Here is a 12,918-nt window from a genome sequence, read left to right as displayed (position 1 = left end):
AGAAGAAACTATTTAAATGGCTTTATGTGTAGTGATATAGGATGATGTTCAAGATATAGTGTTAAATAGAAAGAAGTTGCAAAAGTATATGTGTATGTTTGTTCATTAATATCCTTAATGTTTATATGCTTGTTTATTAATAGAATAGTACTTATTTCTTTTAAATAATACTCCATGAAATAATAGCTGTTTCAAGAAGTGTACTATGTAGCCATAGTTATTGTTATTATATCATGACCTTGTATTCCTAATAAATTAATATTTTATATTTATATAACATGGTTAACATAAAACTATATCAAATAAGACCATAGGTATAGTATATGTAGTACCTGCATGTATGTAGCTCATAACCAGGATAAAATTAGACTAGAAAATTGGAGAATGGTAGAGGATATAAATTAACGCTCAGTTATGTTACACAAATCCTCTGTGAAACCTTCTTAGATTATTGCAACCTTTGGTGGCTGACCTCCCTTCTCTTTGATTTTTAACAGAAATTTTTGACTAACATATTTTAACATTATACTATATCTTTATAATTTTTAAATATGTCAATATGATAGTTTTGTCGTTATGGAAGCGATGAGAATGATGGTCAGCCCTTGGTCTCTGAATCCAGTTATTTGACACCATGTTCATATGAAGCAAAATGACTAGGTAGAAATGCCAGATATCAAAAATAATACATAAATAATTATAATACCTGATAATATGTATTGTGTGCCCATAGATAATGAAATAGAAACCGAGGCACAGAGAGATTAATCACTTTTCCTCAAATCAAAAAAGAGACAAAAATTGGATTCGGACCCGGCAGGTGGCTCCAGAACTGATTCACACACCGTTACATTAGGTGTGTGACCCTCCTCAGTTATTTTACTTCACTGATTTCTCTTCCTCTCTTGGTGGAGGCTAGAAAATAATGACTTGCTTTATAAAGTTGCTGTGACAATTACTAAGAAAAGTACATCGAAGAGTTTTGTAAGCCATGAAGTTCTATAGTAAATGTAAGCCTATTGTCATTGCTAGCTTTATGCCGCCATTTTTGTCACAACATCATATTGTCTCAACTCATGGCGGAGCAAAAATTTCCTCTTAGATTCCTGTAGAGATCAGTTGGTTTCTGCAACCATTTACTGACTTTTAAATCTCAACATGCATGTTCTTGCTCAGATTGCACAATACCCATGCCCTAAAATAGCTTATATTCTACTGATGAAGACTACCCAATAAGGCATCATGTGATATGGGCCATCATGAAGTTCTGAGTTTTGTGCAAAGGCTTAGTTGAGAAGAAAGGGGAAGGGGATGATTGTGAGACTCAGAGAGTTAAACAAACTTCTTTCAAAGAAAGACCTGCAATTTCAAATCCTAATAATCTTCCTGTGGGAAAAGCATCAACAAGTTTTGTGTTTATGCTACACAGCAACCTTTCTGCATTGTCTTCTTCATCCTCACTTTCCTGCATTTTTTCCCTCAAAGACTGTCCTTGACCAACACCAGAAATGAATTTGATTTCTCTAATGCGGAAGGTAATTGGATTTTTCTTTATTGAATGCATCCCTTTAATGACTGTCTCTGCTCTGGCCAATTTAGCTAGTGACCTGACATTGATCTGATGATATGACTTAAAGAGTTGAAAGCTGGGGATGAAAAAGACTAGCTGTCTGGCATCAGAATATATATATTTTTTATTTATTATTATATTTTTGCCTCATCTTGCCATTTTCCTGGGAAAATCCTTTATCTTTGAATGTCATTTTTACAAAACATGCTGCTGTAATAATTGGTCATATAACAACAAATTGCCTCTTTCTAGAAAATATAATAAGGATTTCCCAGAAAGTGCCCGGGAGAAAACATTGAAAATTGAATAAAATCCACCCAGTAATCATTCTGTTCCTTGAAAATATTTATTACCATGCAGACTCTCTGGAACAAGATAAATACAGTTGAACAGAATTAATTAAATCTTTTAAAAAGCTGGCAAAACATGAAATATTTAAGTATTTATTTACTTAAACTTGAGGTTTTATAAAAATGCAATTCGACACAAGATTGTTATTCAAGTAAATGACAAAAAAGCAGTGGATAAAATTGTTGTATTTGGAAAAATAGTGATTCTTTTGCCAAGGGAAGATATGATATGAAACTCCTTTTATGCCCAAGAATATATAGGTTTTAAATTTCTCTACTTTTGCCTTTATTCATTTTTAGTAACAATGTACCTCACTTGATTCATGGTTACTTTTTATTCCATCATCTTTCCTTTGTTTATTTTGATAAATATCATGATTTTTTTTGATTGAAGATAAAATTCATGGATTTTATCAGTGTGAGTGAGAAAGTAGAATATCATAATTTAATGTGTCATAAAGAAAATTAATAAATGAGAAAATTACCAATAAATAAATTTCTTTTTAAAAATAAGTGAAACGAGATTTTTTTCTTTTTGAATTCTTAATATCAATTACTTTCATGCTTATGAAGGTAATGAATAGTTTAAAAAAATTAACTGGAAGGTTATGTTAAAAATTATTTATAATTGTTGAATCAACAGTCAAGCCACATCATACAAAATTATTGTAGACCCTAAATCAGACAGAGCTGGCATAAATCTACAGTGTTACTCAGTGAAGGTCAGTGAGCTTGCTTTGATTTCCATCAACCAAGAGAAGCTGGGGAATTTGAATCCTAGAAGTGATGTTGAGAAAGAATATGAAGAAAAATTAAGATCAGGTACGTCCTGGAGACTGGGCTCCTTACCAACTGTTCTGATTTTATCTTAAGTGAGCGTGTGAAGCGTTGGCATGGCAGTGAACATTTCCAGGGACCATTTCTTTGGTTCTGTGTGACATGACAAGTGGACTTGCTTCAGATGTGATGCACCTTCCCCAGGAAGTCTGGTACTATTGAGGGGCGCCTCATCCAGAAGGACTCCCCACTGAATCACAGGCTTTCATCATAAATGAATAAATCTCACCCATTCCAAGTCAGGTCATTGTTGGAAGTTATACTTAAATGCAATGTTTAAACTTTAAAGGCAAAAGAAAAAAATTATATATATATATATATATATGTATATATAAAAATTATATATATATGTTTAAATTTACTGTCTTAATTACTTTAAAAAATTTGCTTTTATTAGTTTCAGGCTTAATTACTTTTTAAAAAGTTTTTTATTGGGGAATATTGGGGAACAGTGTGTTTTTTCTAGGACCCATCAGCTCCAAGTCAAATTGTTGTCCAATCTAGCTGTGGAAGGCGCAGCTCAGCTCCAAGTCCAGTCGCCGTTTTCAATCTAGTTGCAGGGGGCACAGCCCATCATCCCATGAGGGAATTGAAACGACAACCTTGTTGTTGAGAGCTCGAGCTCTAACCAACTGAGCCATCCGACTGCCCCACTGGCAGCTCAGCAGCAGCTTGTTGTCGTCAATCTAGTTGTGGAGGGCGCAGCTCACTGGCCCATGTGGGAATCAAACCAGCAACCCGCTTGTTAATAGCTCTCACTCTAACCAGCTGAGCCATCCAGCCGCCCCAGAAAAAAATATTTTTATAGATGATGAAAAGTCTTTATTACTCTATTCAGTTTACCTCATTCCGTATCAGTTTTCTTAATTTTGATTCTGTCTTGTTTGAATTTGAATATTATTATTTAAAAACATAATGATATAATGTTCTCTTAAAGGAAAGGTAGATTGTTTGGGAAAAGAAAAAAGAGTGAGTGTATGTGTGTGTGTGTGTGTATGTGTGTGTGTACACATATGCAAACATGTTTTCCTTTATTAGAAGAAAGAAGGAAATTCATTTCCCATTCCCAGCAGTTTGTTAAAAATGCTTTTATAATAGGTCATATATTTATGATACTTTGGACAGTTGCTGAAACTATTAATATGAGATGTCTCCCATGAGCAATTTATTTTGTTAATGCATTTTTAAAAGCAAGCATTTATATCCTAATTCATTCTGTCATTTCTTCTTTGAGCAAATATTTTTGTCTTTTATATAAAACATCCTTTGATATTGGAAGGGATACAAAGATAAATCTTCACCTTCAAGAATTTTAAAGCCTACTAGAGGAAAAGAAATGTACATAAGTAAGTAAAAGAGAAGGTGGAACACTATACGTGACATGAGAGGGGGCAAGAATTACAGTTGGAGGGAAATAATGAAGACATCACAATGGTAACATAACTTTACTTAGGCCTCAGAAGACCAACAGAATCTGTGCACATGAGAAAGGTAGAACATTTTTCGAAGGAGTAGAATTGCTAATGACATCGAGGTAGGAGAATGCTAGGTAATTAGAATAAATATGCCATAATATTGGGTTTAAGTACCATACCTCACATGTCATTGAAGAAAAAAGAGAAAGAGAGGAATTTTGACTAGCAATATGGATAAAAATCTAGACACATTAGGAAATCTTTGGAGTTTCTGATTAGACAAAATTAAAAAGAATATGGTATTTTATTTGCTATATATTTAGTTTCTATAAATAGGTTAATAACATGTTAATGACGCCTTCTTTTACAAGGTAATTTTACCTGATGTTTTGAAAAAATGTCAATATTTGACATGTTGAATAACCTTAAGTATGCTCATTCATTCTGTACAGTCAAATGAACTATTAAAGTTTTTAACCAAAGAAAGCATATTATAATTTTTGTCTCTGAATATATTCTAATGTTAAAGTACATACACATTTTATTCTTAATAAAATATAAATTTTACCTATGTATTTAAATCTGAATGTAAAGTTTCTGAAAGTGCTAACTTTTTGTTTGTTTGTTTGTTTGTTTGTTTCAGGTCACTGATATGATGCTTCAGGACAAACCCTATCCTGATTGGGGAAAATCTGCGAGAGCTTTCTGGAAGAAAGGAAATGTCAGGATCATTTTATTCTGGTAAGAGACTGTTTCATTTATTGATTTGTGCTTTGCCTCATTCACTAAAGGACTTGGATGTAGCTTTCTTTAGGTGTATAAAATTCTATCTAGAGAGGCATTATCAGTGGATATTATGTTCCATTAAAATGACTAAAACCAATTATCCTATTATTTTATGAATTCATTTCTGCTGACATATTGTTATATATACACATTTACAAGAGTTGTGTTTTGCTAATATAGTGATGCAGAGATTTTACTAGAGGTAAGTAGGTTTTTGACTTAGCAAAAACAAGCTGTAATTTTCATCAATGAAATATGATATAAAAATGTCTTCAGTAAATACTAAATTTCCAGTATATTTGACATGATACAGTTTTCTCTGAAGAAATTATACAAAGAAGGAACCTCTTTGCAAATCACATCTGGCTCATTGGCATTTCTTCTTATGTAGTTTCCTTTAGCTGTCCAACCCAATCATTGCAATTAAAAAACAATCCATATCTTATAGAATGTTGTGTTTTTTGTGGAGTCACCATTATTTATATGTATTTGAACAAGTTTAAAGAGAAAAGATAGGAATGTGAGACAGCACGAAGGGCCCTTTCATCTGGCTGTTTGACACTTGGCCAAGTACAGCGATTCAACATGATATATGAAACGTTATGTACCGTAGCATACAGAAAAGTTGTAAATGATGATAACTTGTACCTGGTAAATTCCATCCTGTTCACCTGACTTTTGAAATGAAAAAAAAAAAAAAATCTGTTTATTCTTGGATTAAATCTGGAGATTGATTTTTTTTTATGTAGGACCTATAAAAATTATAGTAACTGAGTACTTAGGAAATATACACTCTAAGCTACCTTTGCTTTCACACTATCATTAAATGTTGCTAGAGATTTATGGCATTTTGAACCCAATTCTTAGCAGGTAAACAAAAGTAGGTTTTTTTTTCATAATGTTGTAAAAATGAATATGATTTTGTTGATGTTTATTCACACCTTGTCTCTATAAGTCAAGTATGGGCTATTTTAATGCATTTAACCTTCATATTTGTTTTCCTGCTAGAAGTTCCCCATGCAGCTTGTTCTGAACAATATAAAGTATAATAATTATAGTAAATGCTTATTGAAGGCATGTTTTGCTCCAGGCACTGTGCCAAGTACTTATCATTCTATATATTTACTGATTTAATTCTGAAAACGCTGTAAGGTAGATTATATTATTATAAGTGTAGGTCTCTGACCCCAGAACCCCAATTCTCAATCATTACACCACATTGCCTCTACAAGAACAAAAGCTACATTGGTGTGCAAATTTCTAAATGATTGTCTTTAATTGTTTTTTAAGTAATGGTGCTGGATAAGAATGTGAGATTCTGAGAAATTGATTCACCCTACAGAATTCTCTTACAGGAGTTTTAAGAATCAGAATTTAAAAGGAAATAGACTCTAATATTAATAGTGTTTATGAACTATCTCTTTTCAAACAATACTCACTGTGTTTACAGATATTTTGTATCATGTAATGTATGTTGAAAGGCAGCCCATTGGTTATTGCTTAGCGTGGCCGGTAATCAGGTCGCAGTACATTATTATTTGTAAAAGTGAGCCATGAATAGTGATCTGAAGGTCTCAGTGGTTGTTGTCATTCGCAACTTTTAATTGCAATTGCTGTTTCAGAGGACAAGAATTCACATTGGATTTTTCCTGAACATCTTAGTACATTTTTCCTTGAACGTTACTACTCAGGTCTATATATTACCAATCTCTTTTATACAAATGGGTTTAGTTTGACATATGTGGCAACAGAGCCTCAATGGGTAATCTAAATCATATTTTAAATGTTGTTAAAATAATTTAATTAGTCACTGACAGATAATAATATCTTGCATGGAGAACAAACTAAAATTCACACTTATTCTTATAGTCAGTTTTTGTTTAATTACTGGTAGGAGATAATTATGAGAGATGATTTTTTTATTGTTATATTTCAAAAGTAATATTTCAAATCATGGATAGAACATAAAATAACTAGAGGAGAATTTAAATGTCACTTTAAAATATGTTTTCCTTTTTTGTTTTCATTTCTAAACGATTATCTTGACAACGGTATTCTTGGTTTTAAACAAAGGAAAATCTGACACAAAAAGTTGAATATGGAAATTATGTGGGAAGCAAAGAAATCTTTTTCTTCATATTTTCAGATAAAAGTATAAAGGTCATTTGGTGTTTTTTTTTTGTTATTGTTTTCTAGCTCTAGGAGATAAAATATAGAGATCGTTAGCAAGGTTTTAAATGAAATAAAAGACAGTATCTACATATTATATGCTAAGTATTGTTCTAAAAGAAGTGTTTTATTTTGGGTTTGCCCTAGTTAAGGAAAGAGATCAGTGCAAAAAAAAAAAAAATTATATGTTGGTTAGGAAATTTGGAAAGGAAAGCTTTCATAAGCTGGAATGTGATTGTGTATAGCAGTTGAAATAGTACAGCATGGAATTTTGTTCTAGTAAAACTACCATTTACGTGTAGCTGCTTTAGCTCACAAATTCCTGTCAGAAACTCTTGTTTGCAACTGTGTGACTGAGTTCTTCCTTGATTCTTAGTGATAGATGTCTCTACATTGAAGAAAATGGTTCTTATTTCTTTCTGTGCAAAGATGAGGCTATATAGCACATAGGTTTTTATGTCTGAGAGGAGACTAAATTGTGCTGTATTTGAAAATACTAAAAGGGAAAGGGAGGAATTTTCACAGATCTTCCCTTCCAAATTCCTTTCCCCAATCTTTTGGATAATTAAAAAGAATAAACATCTAAGAATCTAAATCCTAGGTGAATGCCATGTACTATTATATTTTTCAGAGGGGCTACCAAAAGCCATTTTCACTCATTTGTATCTGAAAAAAACAACAACAACACATACAGAGATAAACAAATAATGTGAATTTATACTAGCTCCTGTCTCCCTGTTTAATTTGCTCTCTAGAGACACGCTTTGTATGCATTTGATGGGAAGCATCTAGGGATAATATTTTCCAAAGGTTTACCTTTTTTTAAAAAAAAATTAAAGGGAGACACTCTTCTAGTATTAATAAAGAATTGGCAGAAGGGATTGGGAGATGTGGTGATCATTAGGGCTTCACAAATACTCCAGTTCTTTGTCTTCCAAACACATAACATAATTACACTTTTTTGCCCCCTTTGATCACATGACTTGCTTTGACCGGTTTAAATGTGAGTGAAAGTGGCATGTGTCACATCTAGGTAGAAGCATTTAATTATTAATGAGAAACACTGAAGGGAACTCTTCTCTTGGTAGCAGTTGTGGAAGTTGGTATCTAGCTGGATCCTTAGCAAAACAGTAGACCTGTGTTGAGCAGGTGTGAGCAGAAATGATCCTTTGCAAATGTTAAGCCACTGAAATTTGAGGATTGTTTGATATTATAACATAAACTAGCCCATTCTCATGTATAGGACAATTGATCCCTAGAAGTGGAGTGACGCCACAGCAGAAAACTGCATTTTTTTGTTTGTTTGTTTAAGGGCTAGACAGCAAATGGCAAGGAAACTGATGATAGCTGGAAAGATGGCAATCCAGGTGTTATAGTGGTGAAGTATTTGGTAAAAACTGTGGTCTGTGATTATTTAGATGCTCTAAGAAAAGTTCTAAAACAGTGTTAATACTATGGTGTTGTGTGCACCTGTGTAAAACTGTCCACTTCTATTCATCTCTGGTTCATAAAGGAGATTATCATTTATTTTTTCGTTTTTGGATGATTAGTGTCTTTATATTATAAAATGTACTTTATCTAGTTCTATAGTGATTTGGATGAGAATCTCTTATCATGATTATCTTGATTCTTATTTGGGAAACAAATGTAGCTGCTAATGTTTTACTTGCTTTGGATATCATGGTTATTACTGAAGTCTAGCAAAATGAACTTAGTTGTTTCACTTTTATCAAAAACTGATCTAGAAATTATTATTATTTTAATATACATGGTGTGAGAGAGTAACATAATAATAAAATGCAATAAAGTAATAGAAAAAGCTAGGAGTCAAAGCCAATGTCAAAAGTGATTTAATAATAACTCTAACAATATCTAACTGTATAAGCTGTATGACTAATTTAGGTTTACATTTCCTTTTATGCAAAAGAGATGTGTTTTGTTATTCCCTGAGATCCTTTTCAGCTCTACCATGCTACTTCTATTATAAGATTAAAATGTTGGCGAGAGAGTAATTCTGTCTACTTTGCTTTGGAGGGCAGAGTATGGACTGCTATAGTCTGAATGTTTTTGCCCCTCCAAAATTCACATGTTGAAATCCAGGGCTTTATATGCTGGTATTAGGAAGTGGGGCCTGTGGGAGGTGCTTAGGTCATGAGGATGGAGCCCTCATAAATGGGATTAGTGCCCTCATAAGAAAGGCTCCAGACAGAGCCCTAGCCCTTTCCAACATATGAGGACACAGTAAGAAAGCGCCGACTAAGAACCAGGAAGACGACCCTCACCAAATGCAACCATGCTGATGCCTTGATCTGAGACTTCCCAGTCCCCAGAGTTGTGACAAATTTTTTGTCATTTATAAGCTACCCAGTCTGTGGTATTTTGTTATAGCAGCATAAACTCACTAAGACATGGGCCAATGGGTGTAAGTCACATGAAAACATTTAGATTCATACATGAAAGGATCCCCTAACAGTGGGAGCCTCTCAACGCTGAATGAATCTGCCTCATGAAGTGCTGATTCCCCATCAGAAGTATTCCTGCAAAGGCTAGATGCTCTCTCAGGGATGCTAAAGAAGGATCACATTAAATGAGAAAGAAAGAAAAAAAAATCACTCCTGAATTTTTATAAAACTTGCAGATTCTGTGACTCTACGTTTTTAACTAGAAAAGTATTACATTTTTTTCTGCTTTATAATAGTCGGCTTTATATTAATTATAATTTAATATGCTCAGTATAATTCCATCATCATTATGAACAAAATTTTTACACAAGACAATAATTTATGAAAGGTTCCAGGGGCAGCTATAATATGAAAGCTTTTTGCCTCACTTCCTGAATAATAAATTGTCCCATATATTTCCTCTGGGTGAATTTTGTCTTCTTGCCTGTAGCCTTCTTTCCATCTCAACATGTTTCTTTAAGCAGTGTCTATTCTTAATTAAAAGGTGCCTCTGTAACTAAGAAAAAGCAGAACACTTTTAGTCCAAATCAGATAATTATACTTCCTGAATCAGTCACATTAATTTTAAACACTACACTAAGTTAGCAGGGTTCAGTGCAAGTCTACTTCTATGCATAGATATGTGCATCAACTGGTTTTCTTGTTAGATGTAAGTTTCCTACTGTATAAAAAAGGTGACTGGTGTCATATTACTGTGTTGAATTACTGTCTTGTCATATTATTTGGAGATTTTCATCTCAGGCATGTATTTGTGCCTGAACATTCATATATGTAGTCCTATGCCCTTCTAGACTTAATTTTGCTGTATTAAGAACAAGCTTTCTTTTTATTAACTTAAGCAAATAATTGTTACGTGCTGAGTACAGTGTGAAATGGAGTTAGAGCACAGACTCTTGAGCCATCTGCCTGTTTCAATCCTTACTACTGCATGTTAGTTATTACTATTTTGTTTTAATCGGTGTTATAATTATTACTTGGCACCAGATGCTCTCCGTAGTGCTGAGAATTCAACTTTGAAAGAGAATATAAGGATTCTGATGGCATATTTTTCCATCCAGTGAGAAATATGAAGGGGGAGGGTGGGAGTGGGAAGAGGCAACACCAACAATAGGTATGGACTATTTATTCCTAAATGTAGATGGCCCTCCAGTCTTGTCTGTCACCTCTGACTACACTTGCTGTTTCTACTTCCTCCCCTTCTAATCATGGCTTGACCCATGAGTACTGTGATGTGTTGCTAAGTGAGTTCCAGGGATGGTTTGGTAAAGGAGTTAGAGCCGAAGTGTATTCTCAGGATAAGCAGGAGCCAGATGGGAGGAAACAGTGATGGGTTAGGTATATGGAATGAGGAGAGGGAGAAGTCAAGGGTAGTCTTGAGTGTGTAAGCTTGAGCAACTGAACAGATGATTATACTATTCACTGGGATAGAAGATACAGGTGGAGGAGAAAGTCCTAGAGGCTATAGAGTCTACACTTGAACATGTTGAGGTGATGTGCTTATAGAGATACCTAACAAGTAGTTCTTTATATGGATCTGGCACTGAGGAGTGAGGGAATAAGGTCTGAGAGAGACATATAAGTAAAATGTATGTGTTTACCTCATATAGATTTTGTTTTCTACATGTGTATGGTATTTGAGGTAATGTGAATGGGTGTAGCGTGAGAATAAAAGATCTCCTACGCTAAAACCTGTAGAGTTCTTTTATTTGGGAACAGACAGAAGAGGCATCTACAAAGAAGACAGAGAAAGAGGAACAGAAAGAATGAAAAATATGAGAAGTGTGTGCCATAGATTCCAGGAGATGAGCATATGTCAAGAGACATAGCAATATCAACAGTCTAATGCTGGAAACACACCAAAGAAGATTAAAATGCAAAGTGTTCATGGGATTTAACTCTGAGAGGACCCTGAGTGGTGGCCCTGGCAAGAATTGTTTTCTGATAGAATGTTACTGACAGAAGCCAGACTTGTACTGGGTCAAGGGATGGTTAAGAGAGGAGAAAGTAGGAACAATGAACATAGCCAGGTGAGAGAGAAGATTGGAAGGGTGCCGATGTTGAAAAATGAATATCCCATAAGAAAAATTTAAATAAATTTACTGATTTGGCTATTTATTGATTTGTCTTCTCCAGAGCATATCTTTTCTTTCTTTCTTTTTTTTTAACAGAAGGTACTCACTTAAAATTATTTGCTGCACAGGTATTGAATTAAAGCCTCTTATGATAAATTCTATAGTGAAGATTTACTATGTCCATGATTCGTATTTTTTAGTAGAAAGATAGAGAATAACAAGCTCATAAAGGTTTAAATTAAAATACCTTTAAAAGTTTAAAGAAATATATTAAAGTCAAAATGGTGATGAAGTGCTCTACATAATTCTGCCTATGTCACGTTATTTGAGAGCAGGAATAGCATCTTTCTTACTGTGTCCATAGGAATTAGCACAGTGCCTGACACACAGGAAGCATTAAATGCATTCTTGTTGAATTAATTACTTCGTTGAGGATTTTCAAATCTACCATTCTCTAGGATATCTCTGTAAATTTCTTCAGAGTACTTTATTGAAAATTATAAAACGATAATCAAAAGCATTTTGACTTTGGGATTAACTGATGCATTATAAGATTTATAATGCATTTGAGTTACTTTTTCTGAAAAAATATTAGAAATATATATTTTCAGTTATTAAAAAAAATCATCCTGGTAATTATTGCTCTACCCATAAATTATATGCACTAGCTAAACTAGGAAGTTCATTAAAATACTGTTCATTAATACACGTCTACATCATCCCCATTCTGACCCTGAAAGTATTTATCTTAGGTTCTTTTGCTCATTTCTTAAAGATAAGTGAAATTTAAGGAAAAATAATTAAATAAGCTGGCCTTAAATTGCTTAAATAGTACTACTCTAGTATAGACCTTCATTCTAATTGCTAAATCTTGGAATAGCAACATTGAGCCCAAAAACAATCCTTGGATTTATGAATCTTTGGAATAAAATGCCCTTTAATAAGGGCTTGGAAATACTGCATAGTTTTTCTGTGTAACAGTTATTGGTGGAACAAAGTTATTCCTCTTCAATCTGAAATTTGCTGGTTGAATGGAATACTCCCCTGAGCCATAAGGTCTAAGTCATACTTATTAAGTTTCTAAAGTATAAGTCATGTTTTCAAAGGTCCCTGAGTTCACATATAACAGTATAAATACACAGATTTAAAATAGAAACAATAAATTCTAGAAGAAAGTAAGCAGCATTTAACCAAGTTTAATCAGTTGATCCATTTCAGCAGAGTGGGAAATATCTGCCAATCTTTTCATTGTTTCTC

The 12,918-nt window shown here is 33.5% G+C and overlaps 1 protein-coding gene across 4 annotated transcripts in view; it reads left to right on the top strand.

The window, feature by feature from the left end:
* Window positions 1-12,918, top strand: part of TMEM117 (transmembrane protein 117) — a 382,792-nt gene that overhangs the window by 241,480 nt on the left and 128,394 nt on the right. For all 4 annotated transcript variants that reach the window (XM_019748450.2, XM_019748452.2, XM_074325810.1 and 1 more), the window contains one exon: window positions 4,816-4,913. In XM_019748450.2, the coding sequence (XP_019604009.2) occupies window positions 4,816-4,913 (98 nt within the window). The remainder of the gene's footprint in view (window positions 1-4,815; window positions 4,914-12,918) is intronic.

The sequence above is a fragment of the Rhinolophus sinicus genome, linkage group LG02 (genome assembly GCF_036562045.2).
Source record: "Rhinolophus sinicus isolate RSC01 linkage group LG02, ASM3656204v1, whole genome shotgun sequence".
Lineage (NCBI taxonomy): Eukaryota > Metazoa > Chordata > Mammalia > Chiroptera > Rhinolophidae > Rhinolophus > Rhinolophus sinicus.
This window is presented reverse-complemented; position numbering and strand designations above follow the sequence as displayed.